Raw genomic sequence first — 24139 nt, 5'->3', positions numbered from 1 at the left:
TCTTACGAGTCATTTACTAGAAAAGATTGATTTCTTTAAGAGGATCCAGCTGTAACTTGCCTTGAGCATTGTACGAATTCTTCAGGGGGGACGGATGGCTTTTTTTTTCTTGTCAGTCTAGTTGAAAATGATACTCCATAGTTCTATTTATCAGTGGGGAAAACTTGTTTAAACACATTCAGAATGCTGCTCCTGTTTTTCTTGAATCTAATCCTTCTGTTTCCCTTGTTAAGAAGGTTTAAATATAAACACGATCAAATTTGTTCTGTGTGAGCTGTTAAAACCCAACAGTAATACAAAGAGGACCAAAATAGCTCCACCATAATTCACATTAGAAACGCAATGCTATTTATTTTTAGGGCAGAATGATAACACCCAAAGAGATCAAAAGGAGAGTGAGGGAGAGAACGCTGTTCACAATTATGATTGATCAACCTGAATTTCATAATCCCAGACTACAGGTTGCTCAGGACAGGGGCCACATCTTAACCTTCCTCATAGACTCAGTTGTTCCTGGGAACGAACCTGGCTCCCCATAGGGAAGTGTTGATTGATTCATTGGAGTTGCAAGGACCGCGATAAATAACACCCCTTTCTTCCCAATCTGAGACACACGGGGGAACTGGACAACCGGAGACGAAAGTATCAGCTTCGTTAAAGATAAAACCAGGGGCGTCGTGCATGCAGAATGGGCTCCTTGATCCTTCATTCTGCAGTAGATAGAACTGGCCACTCAGTCACAGTCAGCTCTGGCCAGCTAGAGGTTCCTCTACAGGTGGGGGGTCTGCCCCATGGGCTACTATGTGACTGAGCCACCCCAAGAATGCATATGCCTCCTGGGGACAGCCTGCCTCTGAGTCAAAGATGCTCACCTCCCTTCCCGCACCCACCAATCTGGTAAGCCGGCCCCGCTCCTAGCCCAGAGAAGCTGGAAGCGTTCCAAATGCCTTTCCCTTCTGGAAGCAGAGTGGGAAGTGCTGCCTCTTTCGTAAAATGGGGGGAGGGAGGGGTTTTAAAGGGATATGTTTTATTATTCTATATGGGCTTCACTATGGCTAGAATTCTCAAGCCCACTCTTACTGTGGGAACCGGAGTATAACTATTGGCAAATACGGGCACCCCCCGCTTTTCCAAAGTTCACCTTTTGCCACTTTGCTCTTCGGAAAGAACTGCGTGAGTACCTGTTTTCGCTGAGTGAAAGAAATCCAAAAAGGATTTCCGTTTTGGAAAAAAAATAAAATAAAAAGGGGGGGTGTGTGGAGAAAGCAAAAACAGCGTTCAGCACTTTTTTTGTACGGAGCCCCTGTTCAGGCAGCAAGCACCAGGGCAGCGGGAGTGGCATTGCCCAGCTCCTTCCCTGGGAATGACATCAAGCCCTCGGCTCGGAACTCTGTCTATGACCACCTGTGCTTTGTCTTGATTTGTCTTGCTCATCTGTTAACATGATGCATCCTAAGATATCAGAAAAGCCCAAGATGGGTTATTTTTCAGGTCTGGAAAGACTCAAAAAAAGATTTTTTTTTCACGTCAGTCAATCGTAATTGATTCTTCGCTTTGTGCCTTTTTGGTTTATGAAAGTTTTCGTAGGAGCACTCAACTTTCGGATAGCGGGGGAAACCTGTATTCCTCCAACTAACTTTAAAATTTACGTCCTTGCTTAGATCCACATTTTAGATCTGCCTTCTATTTGGATTAAAGTATGTTGTTGTCAAAGGAGTGACTCGATCGCACTTTCATTTCTACATTTATCTTTTCCTTCTGTCCTCTGACATGATTTGGTATATACTCTTTTTGTAATTTGACGCCGGGGAAACTCACTAATTCTAAGCTCAGGCAACTGTTTGAATCAGGACACTGTTCTTTAATGACCTTAATTGGCTGGGAAGAGAAATCCTTGTTATAGTGCTTTCTATTCTGTTTTGGGTTTTAGAATTTCCGGATGTGTGACAAATATTAAACAAACGATCACTTTGATTTGGAGTTTCAGGCTCAGATCAAAGTTCCCATCATCAAACACTTGGGGAGAGGTGATGAAACCAGGCACGGCTCGGTGGTATAGAATGTAGACACACAGGCACGGGCATCCAGGGATGTTTGCAGAGGGGCTCCTCTGGGATTCAGATCAAGGAGGACGATACCTGGGTGTTGATGCACAGCCGTGCCTCCCCCCACGCTCCCGTCTTGGAGCGTCACCCGGTTCCTTTTATATTAGCCTCACCCTGGGTTCTGATCAGGGTTGGCTGTTCAAAACTGAGCTACCAGAATCATGAAAAGCACAAAGGCCCCTCAGTGTTTAAAAGGTGTTTTCTAGAATCTATACAGGGGAAGCACGTAAAACCCCAAAACCACCGTATTGCATCGTCAAGGAGCTTTAGGGCTGGAGGAGGCTGTACAGGTCATGAAACCCACCAGCCCCTCCAACCCCCTTCCTCGGTTTACAGCAAAGGGGAAACAGACACAAACCAGTTTGGTAACTTGAACAAAATTACAAAGCTCGTCACTGACTAGGTCAGGGCCGGATACTCACGTTTTCAGGTTCTCCAGCTTTACTAGTCTCTGTTTCTCAAACGTTGGAAACTTTAAGGAAGAATACCCAAGGGTCAGGAGAAGAAGTGCCAATGCCAACAGGCTACCTGTATTTTGTGTATGGTGCTAACTTGGGGAAGTACTTAACGAAGGCTGCATCTACGTTGCAGATAGTATGTTCCAGCCTGCGGTGTGACTGTCCCTCGGTACCCACACTTTGCCATTTCTCGTCTCCACAGATTTTACACTCCAGTCGCTGTACTAATAGGTCCAACACATTGGACGGATCGCAGCTCAAACCTGGGAAAGCCAGAAAAGAACTTACCCACGATTTGCTTCCTGACGTAGGTGTATGAAAATCATTAAATTGGCCTCAACTGTTTTAAGATTTATTTGCTTTTGGCGTTATTTGGGAGGTCTTGGGGATTCCAGGAGAATGATAGGAAAGGTTTGGGGCATTAAATTTCAAAGGGCGAGACGGAAAAGGTCAAACGAGGGTGAGGAGGGGCGACAGGGCCCCCAGGAAGGAAGAGACAGACGGCACGTTTCTTGCCACACAGGCTACTGACAAGTGGTAACACACACCCCCAGACATGCCCCGGCTCCAGAAAACAGATGCTGATGATTGAAAACACCTACCGGGGCACCCATGTTTGGAACCTGGGTCTGGAAAGGCATGGGGCCGTCTCCGCCGGGCCTTCCTGGTTTTGGAAAAGGCCAACAGCAATTTACATCATGACTATGAACTGGGCACCTGGGGAAGCCCCAGCCCCAGCCCTGGGGCAGGGAGGGCAGGAAAGGCCAGTGGTGCTGACAAGAAATTCATGACAGCCCCAGAGGGGAAAAAGGAAAGAAAAAAAAAAAACCCACCCAAAGAGGCCCAGGAAGGAAGGCTTTGCCAGGTGGCAACACTTCAGTTTAATTAGACAAAGGCTTCAGGGGTGGGGGTGGGGGGGTGAGGTCTGAAAGCAGAGACACCTGGGGAGCGAGAGGAAAAGGGGGGTCGGGGCAAAGGTTGAGAAAAACAAGCCACCTGGGACCCTGATGGAAACACTCCCCGCGGCGGGAGAAGGTGTAAGGAGGCCGGTCAAGGAGGCTGCCCGGGGGTCAGCCTGCTGCTGGTGAAAAGAGGTCAAATGAACCAGGACAAAGTGAAAACACTGATAGGGACCTTTACCAAGCGAACGTCCTCCCCCTCGGGAAATAGCGGTAACTGTCAAATCCGGAGGGATGGCAGAAAGTAAAGAATCTAAGCTAAAAAAAAATCTTTCTTCTTCTTTTTCATTATTTTATGCTTATGCTATCTGATACTCCTAAAATTAGATACTATTATTACTATTTAATACTGAGCGATATGACTAAACTTTTAATTTTAGTACTCTTTACCATCATGTTATTGGGTTTTGCTGTAGGTATTTCTCTACGAACAGTATGATTTTATGAGTCCAATCAGATTCCCCCCCCCTCCATTTTTTTCATTTGAACGTTTCAAACTTCCTTAAAAGAGTTACAAGAAAGATACACTCTGCACCCATATAGCTTTTGTCTCAATTTATAAATTGTTGCCATTTTGCTACATTTGCTTTAGTTTTCTGGCTGCGGGCTTTTTCCTGAGCCCGTTTTAAAGTACATGGCAAACACCAAAATGTTTCCATCCCAAATACTTTAATAGCCCCTTACCTAATAAGAAGGCCATTCTATTACTTAACCATCAACATACCTGAGAAAATTAACATTAATTTTACTTAATAATAGTTCATATTCAATTTTCTCAAATGTTCCCCAAATATATATATTTTTTGCCTTTTTTTTTCCTAATCCAGACCCAATATCTGTGCAATAGATTTGGTCATGTCTCACAAAACTATTTTAACCTGAAGCAACACTTTTTTTGTTTATTGTTTTTCATGACATTTAGGATTTCAAAGATAACTGCTTAGAATGTACTACTCCTGGATTTATCTGATTATTTTCTCATAACTAGATTAAGATTAAATATCTTTGGCAAGAACACTCCATAGGAGATAGCTGTTTTTCCCAGAAGGAAAGCACGTCTGAACTACATCTCACCTATATAACAGCAAACGTTCTCATCAGAGAGGCATTAAGCCTGATCATTTGTTTACAGTTTACTTTGATGTCACGGTTTCTCCCGTAAAAGATTTACAACAAATGTCTTGGTCACAAACCGGATCCTTAAATAGTTATTAAGCACACAGATATGTACTGAACTCTGAATTTGGTGCTAAGATTCCAGGCAAAAAAAAAAAAAAAAAGCAATCCGGTAAAGAAACTGAATTCTAGAACTTCGCCATCCAACTCCTACAGAAAATTTAAAGAGAAATTCCTAGACTGATATCTGCCGGAAATCTATGGTAAGAAACATGATGGGCAGTGCCTTCCCTGTGGCTCCCCAGCGGAGGCAGCGTCAGCCCTCATGGGGAGCCTGGGTCACAGGGATTCTGTGCTCTAAGGGGAAGGGCCCCATGTGTTGTGGATACCAGATGTGAGAATAGGGAAAGCTGACAGTTTTGGAAATGGAGGAGCCTGACTCTTGTTCTTGGCCAGATGGAGAACCACTCACCTCAGCAGGGCAGTGGTTTCCTTGAGGCTCTCCGCATGATACGTTCCAAATACAGACACCCCAAATTCTACAGAGTGGCTGAAGTCTATAATCAGATAATGGTGAAATATTCATGAAATTGATCAAAAGATGTATCTTATTTAATTCTGAAGTTGGCACCTGGATGTGATGAAAAATTAACACAGACCAAAAGACATTACGAAAAGTTAATCTGTCTCCTTATGCAAATACCCAGTCCTATTCTTCATAAATGACCACCATCTCATATATTCCTTGAGGAATGTTCCTGCAAACACACATACCCATACATATTTTAATAGGAAAATTACTGGGAGCTCTCTATACTTTTCTGTTGCCTCTCCCTTTACCCCTAACAATGTGCCTTGAATATTTCGGCATATCAGCTTATGTACAGATTTCCTGCTTTTTACTTGCTGCCTAGTACTCCATTAGATACCAAAAATGTTTGGCTGGTGGCCGATTTTCCGGTTTTGTGTGATCATCAACAGTGCTGCCAGTCAGCATTCCAGCAAGCGCTTGTTTGTAGATGTTCCAGAACATTTGTAAGATAAATTCCTAGAAAAAAAGTTAACTGGATCAAAAAAGTTATGCATTGAAGATATTAACAGATATTGTGAAACTGTCCTCCAAAGAGCTCGTCTCAAGTTTTGCTGCAAATGACCTCTCCTGGAAAGCTTGTGCATTAACACCGCCAAGTAATCTGCTAGGTGAAATACGGCACCTTCTTTGTTTTTTCTAATTTGCAGATGTTTATAAGGATATTTGGGTTTCTTCTTCTGCCTGTTTGTCTTCTGAATATTTTCCTAATGGTTTACCTTTATCTTACAGGTATGTGGCGGCTCTTTATATAATAGAAAAGTTAGACCTTTTTGTCATGTGTGAGGCAATCTTTCCCCATTTTACCATTTGCCCTTTGACTTTACTTACGGTATTTTGTTGTTGTTCAAATGTTTTAAAAGGCTCATGTAGTCAAATATATCTATCTTTTCCTTTATAGGATTCAGGCTTTGTGATTTGAAAGAAAGACCTTCTCTGCTCTGACATTGTTAAGAAACAAAACAAAAACAGAACAAAAGCTTCCACACTTTTTTGGTACTTTTCACTATCTATGTTTAAATATTTAAACCATAGAGAATTTATTTTGGTATAAAAAGTGAGGTTTGGATTTGAATTTGTATTTTTTCCAGATGGCGTTCAGTTGCCGTAAGTCTATTTATTGATCGGCTCATCTTTTTCCCATTGCTTTGATGCTTGGTTTTCATCTTTTGAAAAAGGTAATTACTCTCAATAAAAAGGCTAAATCAGACATCATTAGATCCTGAGTATGAAGATTTTTCAGTTAGTTTATTCAGTCTAGAAGCTACTGAAAAGAATGTCTGTTATATACAACTCTTAATCCATTGGGCAGTTTGGTACTTATTTTTTCTGCAAAGCAAAGAAATCATGTGTCATAAATGTTGGTGAAGTTTTCCTAAATAAAACAGACTTTCTTCATCTTTCGTTTCTAAATGATATGTTTGCAGTTCTGAGTGGAGAATGATAATGAGTTTTCTGCAACGCAGAAAAGGATAACAATAGTCCATTTACATCATTACTTCTAATTATTTGAGAATTGTCTGTATACTGGAGACAATTTAGTCTTTCTTTCTTTCTTTCTTTCTTTCTTTCTTTCTTTCTTTCTTTCTTTCTTATCTGGTTTGGAAACATCTCCCAGGTTTCGACTACATTTTTTCAAAATTAAACTTCATGAATTAACTAAGAGACTCATGGAAGCATTGCATATGAGCTCATCATTACTTCTTTGTGATACTGGATACATCTATCATTAACTATTGTCTCGTCTTGGTATCATCAGATGACATAAATTTCTACCGTCATAAAAAGATAACAGCTAACTGGTTATGGAGTAGACCCTAAAAGACTCAAAAATGCCCTTTAAAAATGGGGTGGGGGGGCGCCTGTGTGGCTCAGTCAGTTGAGTGTCCGACTTCGGCTCAGGTCATGATCTCACAGTTCATGAGTTCGAGCCCTGCGTCGGGCTCTCTGCTGACAGCTCGGAGCCTGGCGCCCGCTTCAGATTCTGTGTCTCCCTCTCTTTCTGCCCCTCCCAGCTTACACTCTGTCTCTCTCTTTCAAAAATAAATAAACGTTAAAAAAATTTTTTTTTAAATGGGATGGGATGAGGGAGCAGGGACTTCCTGAACCCTTGGTAGACATCACTGATTGATTACAGTACTATTTGTCCATCGTGTTCAACTCTGTATCGTTTGTGTTTAGAACAGTGCTTTGCACAGAGCAGGTGTTCAATTTGTTGAGTGGAAGGAAGGAGGATAGGTGGACACGGGTTCCGATCAATGGATGATGGGAGAGCCCAGATGAGGCTTTACCAATGTCCGTGACATAGCAGTAACTGTTCATTGATCAATTAACACTCAAGGGGAAACCTATTTACCATGCTGCACTGAGGTTTTCTTCTGGACTCATTTTTCCTGACTGTTCAATGAAAGACATGTACATTCAATAAAACACTTGAGTCAGAAAAGCCTATCTTGCTTAGTGTCCTCAGCAAGATGCTTTATTTATTTTTTGCATCATGATACAATTAAGTAAACTGTTCTTATATCTAGAATTTCCATAAGACTCCTGAACAAAAGTGGACCCATGTACTCTCTGTTTCAATTAGGGACCACTCCAGGTTTCTTTCTTTCTCATTAATTACAAATACAAGCCATATTAGGATGGGAGCTCCTCCCTTCATCAAGGACAATGGAAAGTGTTTTTATAATAACCATGGTTGCAATATTTTAAAGTGCAGATAATTAAAATCTCAGCATGCTACCGCATACAACAAAAAAAGTAAAACCTTACATCCTATTTCAAAGAATCAGCTACTGAGCCCCACCCTCCCTTCCCTTCTCTAACAGGCATCCAGGAAGGACCTGGAACGTGATGTGTGACCTGTAAGGGGTGGGAAAGCAAAGGTGAGCAGCTATTTTGTTCCGTTCAGCTTGCATACAGATGAGCAGGGCACGTAGACAAGGAAACAAGAATCCACAAAAAGTTATGGCAAACCCTCACTAAAGTAGTGAATCAAGGAGTTGATTAAGCACGCTTATTAAATTTTGACGGGTTGCCTATAATTCGAGATGAATTTATTTCTGCGTCCTGCCCGTTTCCCCAGGCAATGCGTTGCTACCTGTTGTTTCTCCTCTAGACCCAACTCCCACTACCTGTAAAAAACCCTTATGTTCATCCATTTCAAAGTGTGTGTGGGGGGGGGGGGGTGGGCTCCCTTATAAGATAAAATCACTATTTATAATAGATATTCGTAACGACTGTATGAATCTTGGTTAAAAAACCTTGCTCACTCATTCAGCAATCATTTATCGAGTCCCAACTATATAGCGAGCATGGTGCTAGTTATCCATCCGTGCTACGGTGTCATCCGAGACTCAGCTCTTTGCCAGGAATTCTTTGTGTCTTTTGGGGATATTAAAAAAAATATATAACTACTAGACTCAAAAGAAGGACAAATGAATGTGTAGGGTGGGGGTTTGCTGGAGGTTGGCAGAGATCAGACGGGGCAATTTGTATGGAGGGAAGTCAGTGCGATCGGAAGAAATGTATTCCTACGATGGAAATGTATTCATGGTAACTCATTTCACAAAACAGGTGGTTTACAAACATCCACACGATTCAAATGATGAAAGTAAACGAGTCAGGAGAAAGAAATAGCGTCTACAAATCATAAAAGTAGGAGTAAATTTATCATTGAGAAATGCAGACCAAGGGGCACCTGAGCGGCTCTGAGAGTAGGTTAAGCATATGACTCGATCTCAGCTCGGATCTTGATCTCAGGGTCATGAGTTCGGGCCCTGCACTGGAGGTGAAGCCTACTTAAAAAAACAAAACACAAAAATGCATACTAAGATTTGTTTAGTTACTAGGGAATGCCAAACACTAGTGATTGCCAGACTGAAAAATAACTTAGGTGGAATCTGTTCAACTCGATGATTCACTACGCAAATAGGAAGAACTCAGTGCAGAGAGAATTAAAAGGCATTTATGAAGTGATTGGCCAGTTTGTGGGAATCCGCAGATAAGAAAGTCCCAAACTACTTTAGGTGGATAATAATATATGCCTAGGGAGTCTGTAATAATGTTGAAAGAGTAAGGATCAGACAAAAGGTTGAAATAATATGTTAATATCCCATAATAGTGAGATATTTGCAATAGCGAAATCAGAAATTAAGGTGTGGTCCATTGCTGTGGTTTTAGTCTGGCTTTTTTTTTTAAGGTGTATTTATTTATTTTTGAGAGAGAGAGTAGGGGACGTAACTAGGGGAGGGGCCGAGAGGGAGGGAGACACAGAATCCGAAGCAGGTTCCAGGCTCTGAGCTGTCAGCACAGAGCCCGACATGGGGCTCGAACTCACCAACTGTGAGATCATGACCTGAGCTGAAGTCGGATGCTTAACCGACTGAGCCACCCAGGTGCCCCTTAATCTGACTTCTGACAGGAGATACGCTTTGGGAGTTTGCAGGACACCCACGAGTGAGGTCACTCCTGTCGCTGTGAGACCAGCAAATAACAGACACTAAAAAATAGGTTGAATTCCAAGGGAGCCTGGTTTAGACATCAAAACACAAGAGTTGAAAGCCGTTGGAGAAGGCCCCACTGGAGAATGAATACCAGGATTAAGATTTATAATCAGTGAAACATTCCCTAAGTCTGGTGGGAACTAAGTTTTGTCCCATGGATACAGCATTCTGGCACATTCTTAGAGGAGGCATCATGATAGGTGTCTAGGCCACAGCTCCTCAAGTGGTGCGACCCCGAAGTAACAACAAGCCTCCCAGGAATGCACAAGTCTCCCTGGAATCTCTCGTGACTAAAATAACATGCGGGTCGTGGAAGAATCCGGGTGCCTCCACGCAGCTGAGTGACTTAGGAAACCTCCGTTTTCAGTCCTTCACACGAGGTCCCTTGCTCTGGGGGACCCACCCATGGTACCAACCTGCCCCAGTCCTCCATCAATTCGGAGAAAAGAAATAAACAAATGGCCTCAACTCCAAAGAGATTAAAGACCTAGGATTCCATAATAGAGTCACCGCAGCCAGCTCAGTGTTTCTCAGACTGCCAAATTAAACCCGATGCTCCCCCCAAGCCCTTCCTCCAAGGATGACCCCGAGACCCTCAAGCCGTCCCTGTCACAGCCTCCCGACCTGGCCCGCTGCCCAACACGGTCCGCTGTCCATGGATCCCATGCGGCTGTTACCATCTCTCTGCGAGCCCTCCTCTCACTTAACGGAGAGCTCATATAAGCACAGTTCCAATTAGTATGAATTCCAGTGTTTTCATTTAAAATCTATTCGCTTAAAGTCAAAATGACATCTTAATGCCACTCAGCAGAGCAATTTGCCCAGAATAAGAAGTGAGCTGCTTTTTTGGAAAGACTTACTGCTAGATTTCAGTCCACTTTTTTTTTTTTTTAATTAAAATACATGGATTGTCTTCACCAACTCTTCCTGAATATTTCATGTGTTTTGTGCTTTACTTGCTGTACATATCTTCACAGCATGCATATTATTCAAATATTCCGAACAGATGGTCTCAAGTGCTACATATTATATAGCATTAAGTGAATAGCTTGGTAAACAAATGAGTCAAGGATTAAAATATTTTACAGCTTATAAATCATGAAAGATGTTCAATAACAGTACATTAATAAAAAAAAATCTTTAAATGTAAACATAAAAACATTTAATGCCGCTATTGGATCAGTCAACTGTTTATGACAAATGAATTACTTTTTTTTTTTCATTAAAAAAAATTTTTTTAAATGTTTTATTTATTTTTGAGACAGAGAGAGAGCATGAGCAGGGGAGGGGCAGAGAGAGAGCGAGACACAGAATCCGAAGCAGGCTCCAGGCTGTCAGCACAGAGCCCGCCGCGGGGCTCGAACCCACGAACCACGAGATCGCGACCTGAGCCGAAGTCAGACGCTTAACCGACTGAGCCACCCAGGCACCCTGACAAATGAATTACTTCTTAAAAGAGGTGGTCGTCCCGTAGGGTCTCAGATTGTAACCTAAACTAATCTGAGGCTGGCAACCAGTTTACCTGCGGGCCTGGCTCACTCTGGCCTGCACCCAACTTTGGTGGCTTCCTCTGCCATTTTCCTCTCATTAACCCCTCCTTCACAGCGAGGAAAGGAAAGGAGATAGGTAAGCCGATTTTGGTACTCTGTAGACTAACTTGAGCAGAATTTTGCTGAAAGAGGTTCAAGCTACAGGGTCACGGTGAGGATTCTGAACTGGCCGTGACTTTATGCCCTTGTGCTCTTAGTTCTCCTTCCACAACTCGCCAAGTTTGGCACCGATGTCTCCACGGGGGGAACTCGCAAAGACTAAACCCCAACCCCAACAACTTTTGCCAGTGTTCAGATGTCTCTGAATCCATTTTCCACTGTTAATGTTCTAGCCATTTTTCCACCAAGGGATAAAAACCCATAGACTCTCCCTACATTAGATGCTCTCTCTCCTACCACCCTTATTTTAAATCATGTTGCTTAAATTTAATGCATGATGGCCTTTTCCTAATCACTTGGTGTTTCTAATAATTGATGCAGGATCCTACAAGACTTTTTAAATTTCATTCTACATTTCCCTGGAAATGAGAGAAGTCAACCCAGTTTTAATTGTGAAAATAATATATGCTTTCACAACTATTTGACAAAATGGTTCTAACCAGCAAAGTAATGAGGTGGCTGTTAAATAAAGCCTCTGAGCTACAGTCATAAGCTGGCTTCATTTGTTCTGTTAAGGTTCGCTACCCAATTTCACACATAGAGTCACAACTTTATTCTACCACATTCCATATCCAGCAGAGAAAGATACTGCCTTCCTTAACCAAACGTAGAATAATCACCAAGTCAGAACAAAGGGAAGACATTCTGGCATTTTTACACGGAGGCCCATAGCCTCAATTGCAATCCAAAATCTCATCGTGCGAACCAAAACATCGTATCGATGAATCCATAGTATTCATTATGTGTCTCCTTTGCATAATGCACTGTGTTTATCTTAGGAGGATTCTACTCTATTAAGTTTCATCAATCTTGACGACTAAGTTTCTTTAATGTAAAGTAGTCACCAAGGAACTAAAGAAACAAAAAATAGGTTCATAAATTCAGGACTGGTGAGGAAAGTTACATTAAGTAAAAAAAAAAAAAAAAAAGATTATAATAAGCTACAAAAAGAGGGTGGGGTCTCTATCTCAGTGGTTCTCAAATTTGAATGTGGCTGGAGGGCTTATTCTAAGAACATTCTGAGTCCTACCCCCAGAGTTTCTGATTCAGTAGTTCTGGAAAAGGGCCTGAGAAAGTGCATTCTAACAAGTTCCCAGGTGATACTGACATTGCGTTAGGGACCACATTTTAAGAACCAGTGATCTAAACGATTCACCTTTCCTGATCTGGCTGGAGTCAAACAGTGTGGTAGAATTTTAAATGGCTGATGTACAAAAATCAGACAAATTATGGAATCAACAGCCGTTATATTTTCATTGAAATACGTATTTCATATCCTAACAAAGGCAACATGAGAACACAGAGTCAATATAAAGTCAGTATTACTGGAAACTCACATACCACATGACCTTAACAGAGCACAATATTATGTGCATCACTGATCTTTGAGACACTAAGGAATTTTAACACAATTTTTGCCAAAAGGCAAGGACATCATAGATAAGATATCGAAAAATCATAATTACCACAAAAAAGGTATATAAGAGATCCTGAGAAAACATTCTAAAAAGCTCTAAACACTAGAGCAGGGGCCTTCAGAATGCAGTTGGACTTACCTGGACTGTTATCCTTCTTAAAAGCAACTCGGGTTCGGGGACAGGCTAATCAGGCAAGGCTCTGTTCTTTGTTGTAGGAAGAAAATTTAATGAGACCCACCCTCCTGACAAATTTTGTAAGTGCACAAAACAGTGTTGTTAACTGTAGGCACAAGGTCGTGAGCAGAGCTCTAGAATCTATTCGTGTAGCATAACCGAAACTTTATACCCACCGAATACTCTTTCTCACCCCCTGCGAGCCTTGAACAGGGTTGTTACGTCTCCCACACAGCCCGCAGGGCCCTTGGCCAGCCCAGGTTTTGATGAAACACAGAACCATTTGGGGGTGGGGGGTGGGGAGTAAAACATACTCTGAATTGGTCCGACAATGACTCGATGGTACCTCAGAACCAGTGACTAAGGACGAGATAGTACACTGGTGACCGCTTGTTAAAAAAACCAACGAACTAGATGCTAACATCTGGAAATCATACTCCACGTAGAAATCTGTATCTTCATTTTCTCTAGGCAGATCGGATTTGGCGGCCCTGGCCCCACGTTCATTTCCATATGGCCGCATGAGCTAGAAAACGGGCTGTCCGGATTGCCGTTACTGTCCCCGGGAATCCCTGCTCTGCTACCCCGGGCCTGCCTTACTCGCCACCATACCCACCGGACCCTGTCAACCCTGGAGCTTGCAATCCGTGCACTGAGGCTACTGTACAAATGAGTAAGTTCGCTGGGAACCGAACACGACCTGTGGACTCGGTCTCCTACACTCTCTGGTCATTTGCCGGAGCCTAAGAGAGTGCACGTAACGTTACAATGGTGAAACCTTCGCTCCATTCTAATTCGTCAACAAAGAAAAAAAAATCACGTGCAAACTTGGGCACTAATATCAGTGACCAGCTGGGCACACCTTACGTTTGACCACAACGCACTACAATGGAAAACCCGCTGGAGAAATCTGATCGCTGGCTTCCCAGCATAAATGCTGGTATGCCCAACAAATGATGAAACCATTGAACGTTTGACAGATTTTAGGATGTGAGGAGTAAAAGAAGGGAGTCAGGCATTCCTAGTGCATGTAATTACAGGTTTATTAAAAAATGTCGCTTGTAAGTAGGATCTCTGTACAATCATAAAAACGTGAAAGCGTGCCATTTGTGTTACCGTGTAAAACTATTCGGTGGGGGGAGGAAATGTAGAATGTTAGACACCCAGGTCACAAGCCCCTTACCTTGAAAAACTGAACAGGAACATTTCTGAGACAGGCATCGCGTTACAACAAACGCTAGGGGGAGAATGGCCCCGTTAAGAGGATGTCCCTGTTCCTGGGGCACCCGGTTGGCTCAGTCAGTGAAGCGTCCAACTCTTGACTTCAGCTCGGGTCATGATCTCATGGTTCCTGGGTTTGAGCCCCGCGACAGCACGGAGCTTGCTTGGCATTCTCTTTCCCTCTCTCTGCCCCTCCCTTGCTCTCACTCTCTCTCCAAATAAATAAACACTTGGGGCTCCTGGGTGGCTCATCATGCATCTGCCTTCAGCTCAAGTCACGATCTCGCGGTTTGTGAGTTCGAGCCCCGCATCAGGCTCTCTGCTGTCCTTGCAGAGCCCACTCCAGATCCTGTCTCCCTCTCTCTCTCACAAAAACAATAAAAATTAAACACTAAAAAAAAAAAAAAATATGTGCCTCTTCCCAAATGACCCCAAATATCTTTGTCTCAGTAGACTAAGGGAACATACGTGTGGGGATAGGCAGAAAGGGGAGCAATGTGGGGGGAGCGCAGGGATACGTTAAACGGACCCTCCCAGCAGTTAGAGAACAGGAAGGTGTTCTGGTCTGCAGAGAAATCCCTGGCTCCAAACGTGTGCAACTTGTGGCCCAAACTACTACACACGGATCCCATCTCACCGTCTGGAGTAACACAACTGCCTCGTACGCTGCCATATACATAACCGCACCCAAGCCATCCTCCTTCCGTTCCTGCCTCCTGCAGCCAGCACCTGGACGGGCAGGTGTGCCCTGGGACTGCTGGGCCGAGAGGGTGGAAGCGGTGACGGGTGAGTGATTTCTGCTGGACGGTAAGGGGGGAGAAGTGCTATGGGTCTGCCAACTTACTCTCGAGTTTCACGCGTAGATTTTTCCTTAGTCGTCTTCACTTTCCTCTGCGAGCCTGTACGGTTCTAACCGTACAGGGCTGTTGTGAGGAGTAAAGAAAATAACGTCTAACGAGGGGCGCCAGGGTGGCTCAGTCGGTTGAGCGTCTGACTCTTGACGTCAGCTCGGGTCATGATCCCAGGGTTGTGGGATCGAGCCCCGTGTCAGGCTCCGTGCTGAGCATGAAGCCTGCTTAGGACTCTCTTTCTCTCTCCCTCTGCCCCTCTCCCCCACGCGCACTCTCCCTCTCTCCCTCTCAAATTAACATTTTTAAAAATGCAGAAATAGAAAGCCTTCAAGAGGGGCCTTAGCCTCCATCTAAATACTAAAATGTCATTCACTACCAAACCGTAAGTTCCAGTTTTGTGAGGGGATGCCTCACACACAGAGGGCACTCACACATCTGTTGAAGAACGTCCACTCTAACTAAGAAACCACTCTGAGTCACTTTGCAAAACAACTTCCGCAGTGAAGTGAGCTTAGGCCTTAAAATACACTTGCTATTGTAATACATCAAGTAAGAGGCATCCTAAGTACTTTTCAAAGGCAAGAAGGACTCACGTACAAATGCGTACATCCTACAGTCTTCTCTGCAGTAAGAAATTATGACAACCAGTGGTGCCCGGGGGGCTCAGTCGTTTGAGCGGCCGACTTCGGCTCGGGTCACCATCTCATGGCTCGTGAGTTCGAGCCCCGCGTCAGGCTCTGTGCTGACAGCTCGGAGCCTGGAGCCTGCTTCGGATTCGGTGTCTCCCTCTCTCTCTCTGCCCCGTCCCCACTCTTGTGCTCTGTGTGTGTGTCTCTCTCTCTCTCTCAAAAATAAACAAACATTAAAAAAAAAATTTTAATAAAAAAATAAAGGAAATTATGACAACTGAATTAAGATTAGACACTTTAATCAACTATAATAAATCAATACTTATATATTATATAAAATTCTGATTCATGCATCAGATTACATAAATTATACAGCTGTCACGTATGCAATGCTTACAGACTTTTGAGTTTGTACCTGCAAAATAATGTATACAAGTTTCCAGAGCTTTTTACTTAAGTGTAATACTCATCAGTTATAAATAATGCTTTTATCTTTCAAATACCTGCTAAATATATACACTTACAGATCTGCAGCATTTTTTTTTTTGTACCTCGAAAAACGAACCACCTGGGAGCTTCAAGGATTAATGAGTCCAATGTATCGTTTTTTTACAGACTTCCATTCCATCGTAAGAGTGGAAAATGTCAATGTCGACATAGGAAATAAATGAAATAAAACGTCAACTCTAGTTTAATGCTCGAAAGCTTCTACACTTCCTATTAGATACATCAGAAAACCCTTCATATGCAGATTAATTAGTTAAGGTGCTACCTATTGCATATTAAGTACTTCCAATGATTGCATCTGGATTATTCAGGTTATAAAGCTGTGGAAATGGGGGCTTGCGATGTGTGCTGACAGACCCCTACATCTCCATAAACCGGCGGCACCGTGGTCCTTTACCTCCTACTTCAAAGACGTCAAGTGAATGAGCATGCTTTATGCGCACGCACACACACGACACCTAGCATATCTAGAAGACACGTGAACACATGGACAGCAAAAAGTTTCGGCTGGATTTACAAATCCAAGGTAGGGTGCTTCTCCTAAAAAGGCTACAGAGGGAAAATAACAAGCTCCAGCGTAACAATGACTAGATACATTGAAGACAGCAGTTTTTTAGTTTCTGTTTTAAGATTCTCCTTGCTAAACAATAAGCACTCTGATGGGGGTGGGAGGCAGGAGGGAGGCGAGGCTGGAGGAAAAGGTGATGGAAGGATGTGAGGAAAGCAAGTCTGTCACTAATGCGCTGAGTTTTACTTAGGTGTCCATTCATGAAATCCTTTTCAATACGAGGCAACGTCTTCACAGCTGGAAAATTACAAGTAAATCTTCATTTACTGCCAAAAGCAATAGACGTAGCTGTGCATAATCTATGGATAATATGACATTCCCGGGAGGACGGCAAACTAGGCTCAATGTAGAATACAGCGGCACAAAGAAATACCTAAACGTTTTCATGAATGGGTGACGTGTCACTTTATATACGTTTCCCAGGTCTGACCCTGGTATTCAGAAAACGAAACCTGACGCATGGGATGGCAGGACAGACAGCGTGTTCAACTTTCAAAGCCAAATTGTGGAACTGGAAGGGAACCAACTGTAAAACACTGTTATGAAAATAATAGCAGAAATACTTTTATCGGTAACAGAAGTACGTTCGCCGAAGATAGGTTTAGGATAGATACCCATTCTGGGATTTCAGGAAATTCTCTCACAGTGGGAATGCCCTACCGCATGCAGTTTTCAGCATAAAAGCAAAAGTAAAATCTGTTTATAAAGTCTATTGTGCTGTGCATTATTTAATGAGCACACGTATTTTATTTCTATTTCTACGCTACTAACAAAATACACCATTGGAATGCTTCAAAGTCACATTTTGGAGAAATTAACTAAAGGTGATCTCGATGGCCTTTTTCCTACGACATTAGAAACTAAAACTACTCTGTTTGCACTTCTGTCCAAACACGGAAACACTGATGTGTTTACTTGGGAACTCATTTTTACTTTTTGACTTTAGCATATTGTAGTGACCAATTACGAAAACATACAAGAAGTTGTACTGTGGGTCATGAGTGGAAGTTCATAAACACTGGAACGACACTTGGACTCAAATGCCGACAATCAGCCATGACAAGTGCTGATTCAGTTTTCAATACAAGTCTTGTCTTAGATTTAAAAACAAAAGTATCGATTCAGTTATAACCAAATCATTCACATCTGATTGGTCTAATCCTTAACAGTTTCATATTGGCAAAGAATCTCTCCTCAAAAGTAAACTTCCTCATAAAAAGAGCAGTATTTGAGTAATGCTTTTTAATGAACTCGATTTACATAAAACATATCCCCGATACGAAACTGACATCTTTTGGCCAAAGCATATTGAAATATCGGCAGATAATCTATCACAATACTGCAAACACATGGACTTTAGTATTTTAAAAAGTGTAAGAAGAGCTTCGGTTGGACTAACATCAGAAAAAAAAATGCTGAAAGTTTTGTAATATTTAATAAAATGTTAACTAAAAGTGGTACCGTGTTAAAAAAAAATGACTCAGACCTCAAATGGGAAAATAAAATACTAATAAACCAAATTCTGAGGGTCATTACAGAAATTTATAAGTGGGGAAAAAAAGGTTGGTGGAAGTTATTTTTCCTTCTCCATTTCTTCATTTAAAAAGTTATTTAATTTTTGAAAAAAGAAAAAAAAATCCTAATTTTTTGTATGTAGAAGTTCTCAGAATTTCCAAATGTATGCTCTCATAGGAAAACTAAAGAGTCAGCTAACACAAATAAGCAATTTTAGCTTATGAATCTAAACTTGGCCAAGCATTATCTGATTCAGAATATTAAAATGAGCCAAACTCTTCTCTCTGCTTTGCATTGAACTTTCAATGGAGTCTTCATAGAGATAAATATTAGACAAAAATGAGGTTCATTAAAAGACTACAGAATAGATGTCTCCAGAGACAAGCAAATTTTCCCTTTGAAAACTGGAGACACAGATTCAGTGTTTCATAATTTATTTTAGATTTTTACGGGAAAAAATAAGCAGATGATTAGCGATATTTTTAGACCACTGTTTTCGACTGTAAATTTCAGGCTAATTTCGTACAAATATATCAAGATAATTCTCGGAAGTATTGGCATTTGGGGGGAACTGACTTAAGAAAAGGGCCAACATATAATTCTGTGATAAACCAATTCTTAAGGGCAGATGTAGAACTGTGTCCAGGGCCACGCTAGTGAAGGTCTGTTCCAACGATTCACTCTTCCTTCGGTGACTCTTCTTTTGGTTCAAGACCCAAATGCAACCATCTGTCCTATTATTTACGTAACTTGAAACTAAGCCTAATTCTTCATTCCTCGAATTTGCTCGTTGCTTTGGGTTATCAGGCATCAGACGATCACCTCCTTTTTTCCCTCAGAATGATTTTCAGATCTAACTTTCTAATATCTTTCGGGCTAGTGATCTAAAGGCATTCAGAATCTCAACAAAACAGACTACCTTAGCTTCTCTTGGACTTAAATGAAACTCAAACGTGAAGACAAGTTACTCTCCTGAAGCTAATCAAGTTTCCTAAAATAGGTCATGCTTCAAAACAAAAACAAAAACAAAAACAAAACTCACAAAACTTTGGATCATTCCTTTCAGAAAAAGAGCAACATCTGATACCGGAATAACACAGGGGAGCAGCTCTGTGAAACCAAGGTTCACAAAGTCAAGAGGGACCTGAAGCAGCTTCCCGGTAACAAACCGTACGTGATACGGTAGCGATGACGATTTTGTTTTGCATCGAGAGAGCACACATAGATTTTCACATTGAGAAACTGGTATCTTAATTTTAGAGGCAACCAGTTGTTCTTAACTGTTTTAAAAACACATGTATATATGAGGTATATGCATGTATTTTATACACAAAGATACATGAACATATATTCATGTACACATACGGATGCATATAAAACAGGAACTTTTTTTTGAGTGTTTACAATGAACGGTATTCCTGCAGCTAAATGTGTCTACAAACCGACTTCTGAGAAACCGGCCACGGCGTCGATTCTGCTTGAGGAGAAATCTATTCCTGAGGAATCACAAGTCGTGTACTTCCGAAGCTGCCCCTAGGCCTGTGGCAGGTTCGTGGGCGACACCAGCACCTAAGTGAAGCCGAAGGAACTGCTTATTCATGGAGAATCTGGCCCCTTTTCACTTTCAAAGTGTAAATAATTTAGCTCACTTCACAGGTCACTCTTGAGAGTCCCTGCTAGTATTTACACGGAACGTAGTTTTTCGCAATGAAGGCGAGTATGTAACGAAGCCTGATCATGTGGTTTCTCGCAGTACCGAGATTTCCTTCTTCCTTTGTCTCTTTTCTTCCTGCCCCGAACGCAAGCACAGTACGACTGGCTTATTAACTGTTGGCGAACTTGCCAGCTTTCCGGGACGGTTCGTATGGCACTCTGAGGATACTGGGCGTCTCCTCCATGACCCTTACGAGGAGGTTGTCGATGTAGTCCTCGAGTTCCCGGATGTGCGTGTCTTTCCTCCTGAGGAGCTCTTTGTGCTTCACCAGCTCCTGTAGGACCTCCTCGTAGGTCAGACCACGATACCCTGCGGTGGCATCAAAAGGGTTGCTGTCCTGGAACAGGAGAAAGGTGGTCATTTCAGTAGACAGAGCATGGCCAGGGGGAGGGGATGGCAAGGTAAGAATTATTTGGAACTTCAACTTTTGGTTTTTCAAACCCCGATCAAGTTTCTTCTGTGTCCTTGGCTAGAACCAATGTGACGTTCAGAGTGGCTAGCCAGTCCTGAGGCAAGAACTAGGGCGGACACACCAAAGCCTCGATTGTAATTCTAAATCTTTCTAGAACGGTTCCTTACGTTGTGGACAGTGTCCTAATAGATGAAATTGACCACACAATTTAGGATTAAGAGATAAAATGCTCTACAACAAACATAATTAAAATAGACAAAGACTAAAGATCTCTAAGATTTGACTTGGAAAAACTCGAAGTAGCTATGGAAAATTATACATTTGCACAATAGCTTAGCCCTCATGAACTGCTTCTACTGAACTGTGGTTTAATGCTGTGACTTTGGCTTTTTACTGAAGATGGTTTCAAAAAGCAGCCGTGTCAAATCTGCTTCTCCAATTTGCTGTAAAATGTTCAAGTCATTCAGAATTAAACCAATGAGCAGCCTTGTAAGAAGCCCCGTGGGAGTAATTCCTGTTTTAATTTAGAGGCAAACAAAGCTTTTTCTCCCCTCAGTAACTGGTCTATTTCCTCCTCCTAGGACTACTACGCACATAACTCATTTCCCCTTTTGCCCTGGTTATTAGGAAACTCAGAGTTCAACTACAATCATGTTAACTAACACTTAGGATTAGTGGGTCTGTGTTCTCTCATTCACTCATTTACTTATTTTGCTAACTTTATCCTATTGATGAACGTTCCTTTTTACACAAAAATAATAAAACAGAAAAAGACATGGATTTGACCTTTATTACAAAGCATTCTAATATCAAAAGAAAAACATCTGTCATAAATTTAATCAAAACAGCACTGGAACGTCACCTATGGTGTGTAGTATTTAGATTTTTCATTATAGTATATGTGTATATATGCTATATATATACACATATATATATATATATATATATATATATGTCCAAATATAAAGTAACAACTTTTATGCCTTTTTTACACAGTTGTGTCCTTAATCAACAACTTAAAAAAGGTTTTTATCACTTTCTTTCAAAACATTTCCATTTGGCTTTAAGGAAAAAAAACCCCCTGTAATACTGAGGAAACGGGTCTAGCTCTTAAGGACTAACTGATCTAATCTATCCAGTGGAGGGTAGAGAACGGGGACTGCTGGGTAAATGCAGAAAGGCTTTTGACTCTTTTTTTCTCTCCACTGGGTTAAATTTGTCTTTAGTCCTTTTTCAGGATCTACTTTAATTTGACATGTGTCTGGTGCTCACGAGGAAAGTCAAAGTGTAACTTTGTATCCCCTCCTCCCCCCCGGCACCTTGACTTTGCTGTCCGGAGAAACACCTGAAGTACAGATACCCATTCGATGCTTAGGTTATCAAAGTCACTCCCTTCTCAAGGATAAAGGAAAAATTCAGGACCCAAAACTGGTCCAACGCCATGGGCATCTGAAGCAGTGAGCTCTGCTCGTTTAAAGGAGGAAACGTGATTCAAGGCATAAGGGTCAACAGTAATCCGTGGAGAACAGCTGGAAAATAAGGTTCAGGACAGAGTGCCGAGAGGCTGAAATGGTAGGTTCCGACAGACTGTCAAGGATGCCGGATGCTCTTGTTAAGGACTTTTGAGACTTACTGCAATGGTGAGGAAGCCATGGAAGGTTTCTACACAGAGGCAGAGTATGATTAAAGCGAAGTGCTAGGAAAATTAAAATGGGAGCAGTGGGTAGGATCATTTGGAGGAGCTTAGTTGTAAAGCTACTGAATGAAACATTAAAGACAAGTAATAAAAGCCTCCAACAGATTAGCAGAAAGGACAGAGCGGATGCTAACGGAAAAGTGAGCTTCAATTCCATAAGATTATATTTAAAACAACTTATTTGAGCACTAGAAACTGGGAGCAGATACAACTTTATGAGTCATATTACCTTTGTCCCTAAAAACATTTAAGAATATTACTTCACAACAACTCTGGAGAGAAGTGTTGGTTTACTTTTTATTCTCTTCTCTCTCAATCTTTTGTAACAAGACGACTACACACACACACACACACACACACACACATACTCACATGTTTACTAACTTACATAACTGGTCACGAGCAGTTTAGAGATATAAAACTTGTAATTTCCTAACCACATTCTTGTTAAACATTTATTACATTAAGCAGATTTCTAAAGAAAAGATAAGCTACAGTAGTACTCAATACTGAGGTAAGTATATTTTTAAAATGTCTTAAAAATAAGCTAAACTTTCTTACTATAACCTCAGTAATTCTGCATAGATTTGAGACAGATACCGGCCTAGGCCTCACTTCCCTTATCTGATAAATGAGATGTTCGCCACGGTTCCTTTCAATTCTAAGATTTCCTGGTCTACAAAGCAATTTTTTTCTGAACTCCATTTTGAAAAAAGTAGCGACATCCAACTCATGTGACTTCATTTATCTAATAAAACATTTACCGAAAAACAGAGTTCTTGTGCGAACTGCAGGGGTTCATGAAATTGCACTAAATGGGGTTCATTACTGCCGAGTTGACTGTTTTATGTGTTTTCTTAGTTTAACATAATAACAGCGTCAGCCTGAGTCTCTCTAATCTTAATCAAATTACACATATATGAACTGATTCCTCCAAACTAATTAAGTGACGATACACAGTTAGAAAATCATTCAGATGGTTATATTCAACGCCACACCAGGACTATCAGATAATGTAATGGAAATCGTTTTTAAACATTTCTGTGAAGACAATGAGGGTGAAGAACATGTCAAAGAATCCTTATTTTGACATGTGTAGTTTACATTAAAGCCATGATATGAATCGATCTAACAATTTAATCTCTCAAAACAATTACCATAAATACCGCTCAACGCTTTAAAGCCATAATCTGGCGTAGAAAAGCCACTATTTGGCTTATTTTTTTCCCCCCTCCCGACCATCTAATACTTATATATAGACAGATTTCCTGGAAATACATTTCTGGCCTTCTCAATAAATTTTCCATTTGTCCTTTTATGTGAAAATTTCCCCCCAAATTTCTGCATTGAGTTTCTAGGCAGGAAAACATCTTAGAAACACATGTACTATAAACTATATTCTGGAAAAGAATATAAAATAATTAAAAACAGTTTTGTGCTTAGTTCCAGGTTTCATCCCACAGTTGAAAGCCAGTTAACCCTTCTAATTTTGGGCATCAGATGCTCACACTGACCGACCTATTCGGTTAATACATACAGATGTCTCCTCCTGTTCGTCGATACAATTCCCAACAAAATAATACAGACTAATATTAACACCTACAATAGGGAATGGAGTTATTTGCTGGTTACAAAAGTTCTTTTGCTTGAAGAGGAAAACTCTCAGGCAAATATAAAAATTAACTATTTTTCCAAAAGATATTTCTAACACTGTTCTCAGAAGAACTTCTAAAACTGAGAAACCTCCAAACTGGTGGAGACTCAAATAACCCCAGCAGGGCTCCTAGGTACTCAGTATTTATTCCTTCAGCACTCCGTACAGACGGCACATATGTTTTTAAGCTGTCTTCTCGTATTGAAATTTAACGTAAATTTGTCTTCTCTCTTCCCCTCTCACGACCCATCCTTTGTCATCCCCACAGAACTTCGGTTCAAAATTTCCATACGCGGATATCAGACAGTGGGGATTGGGTGAGAGGACAGCAGAACCGTT

The 24139-nt window shown here is 41.5% G+C and overlaps 1 protein-coding gene across 2 annotated transcripts in view; it reads right to left on the bottom strand.

Annotated features, from left to right (window-relative positions):
* Positions 1-16016: 16016 nt before the first annotated feature.
* The window catches only part of RAB11FIP2 (RAB11 family interacting protein 2), a 40570-nt gene continuing 32447 nt past the window's right edge, over positions 16017-24139 (bottom strand). Inside the window, exon 5 of one of the 2 annotated variants that reach the window (XM_060641372.3) lies at positions 16017-20375. In XM_060641372.3, the coding sequence (XP_060497355.1) occupies positions 20148-20375 (228 nt within the window). In that variant the 3' untranslated portion in view covers positions 16017-20147. The remainder of the gene's footprint in view (positions 20376-24139) is intronic. The other variant, XR_009612829.3, reaches the window with a different exon arrangement.

The sequence above is a fragment of the Panthera onca genome, chromosome D2 (genome assembly GCF_046562875.1).
Source record: "Panthera onca isolate mPanOnc1 chromosome D2, mPanOnc1 haplotype 2, whole genome shotgun sequence".
Taxonomy (NCBI): Eukaryota; Metazoa; Chordata; class Mammalia; order Carnivora; family Felidae; genus Panthera; species Panthera onca.
Note: the sequence above shows the minus strand (reverse complement) of the source record. Positions and strands in the feature narration are given on the sequence as shown.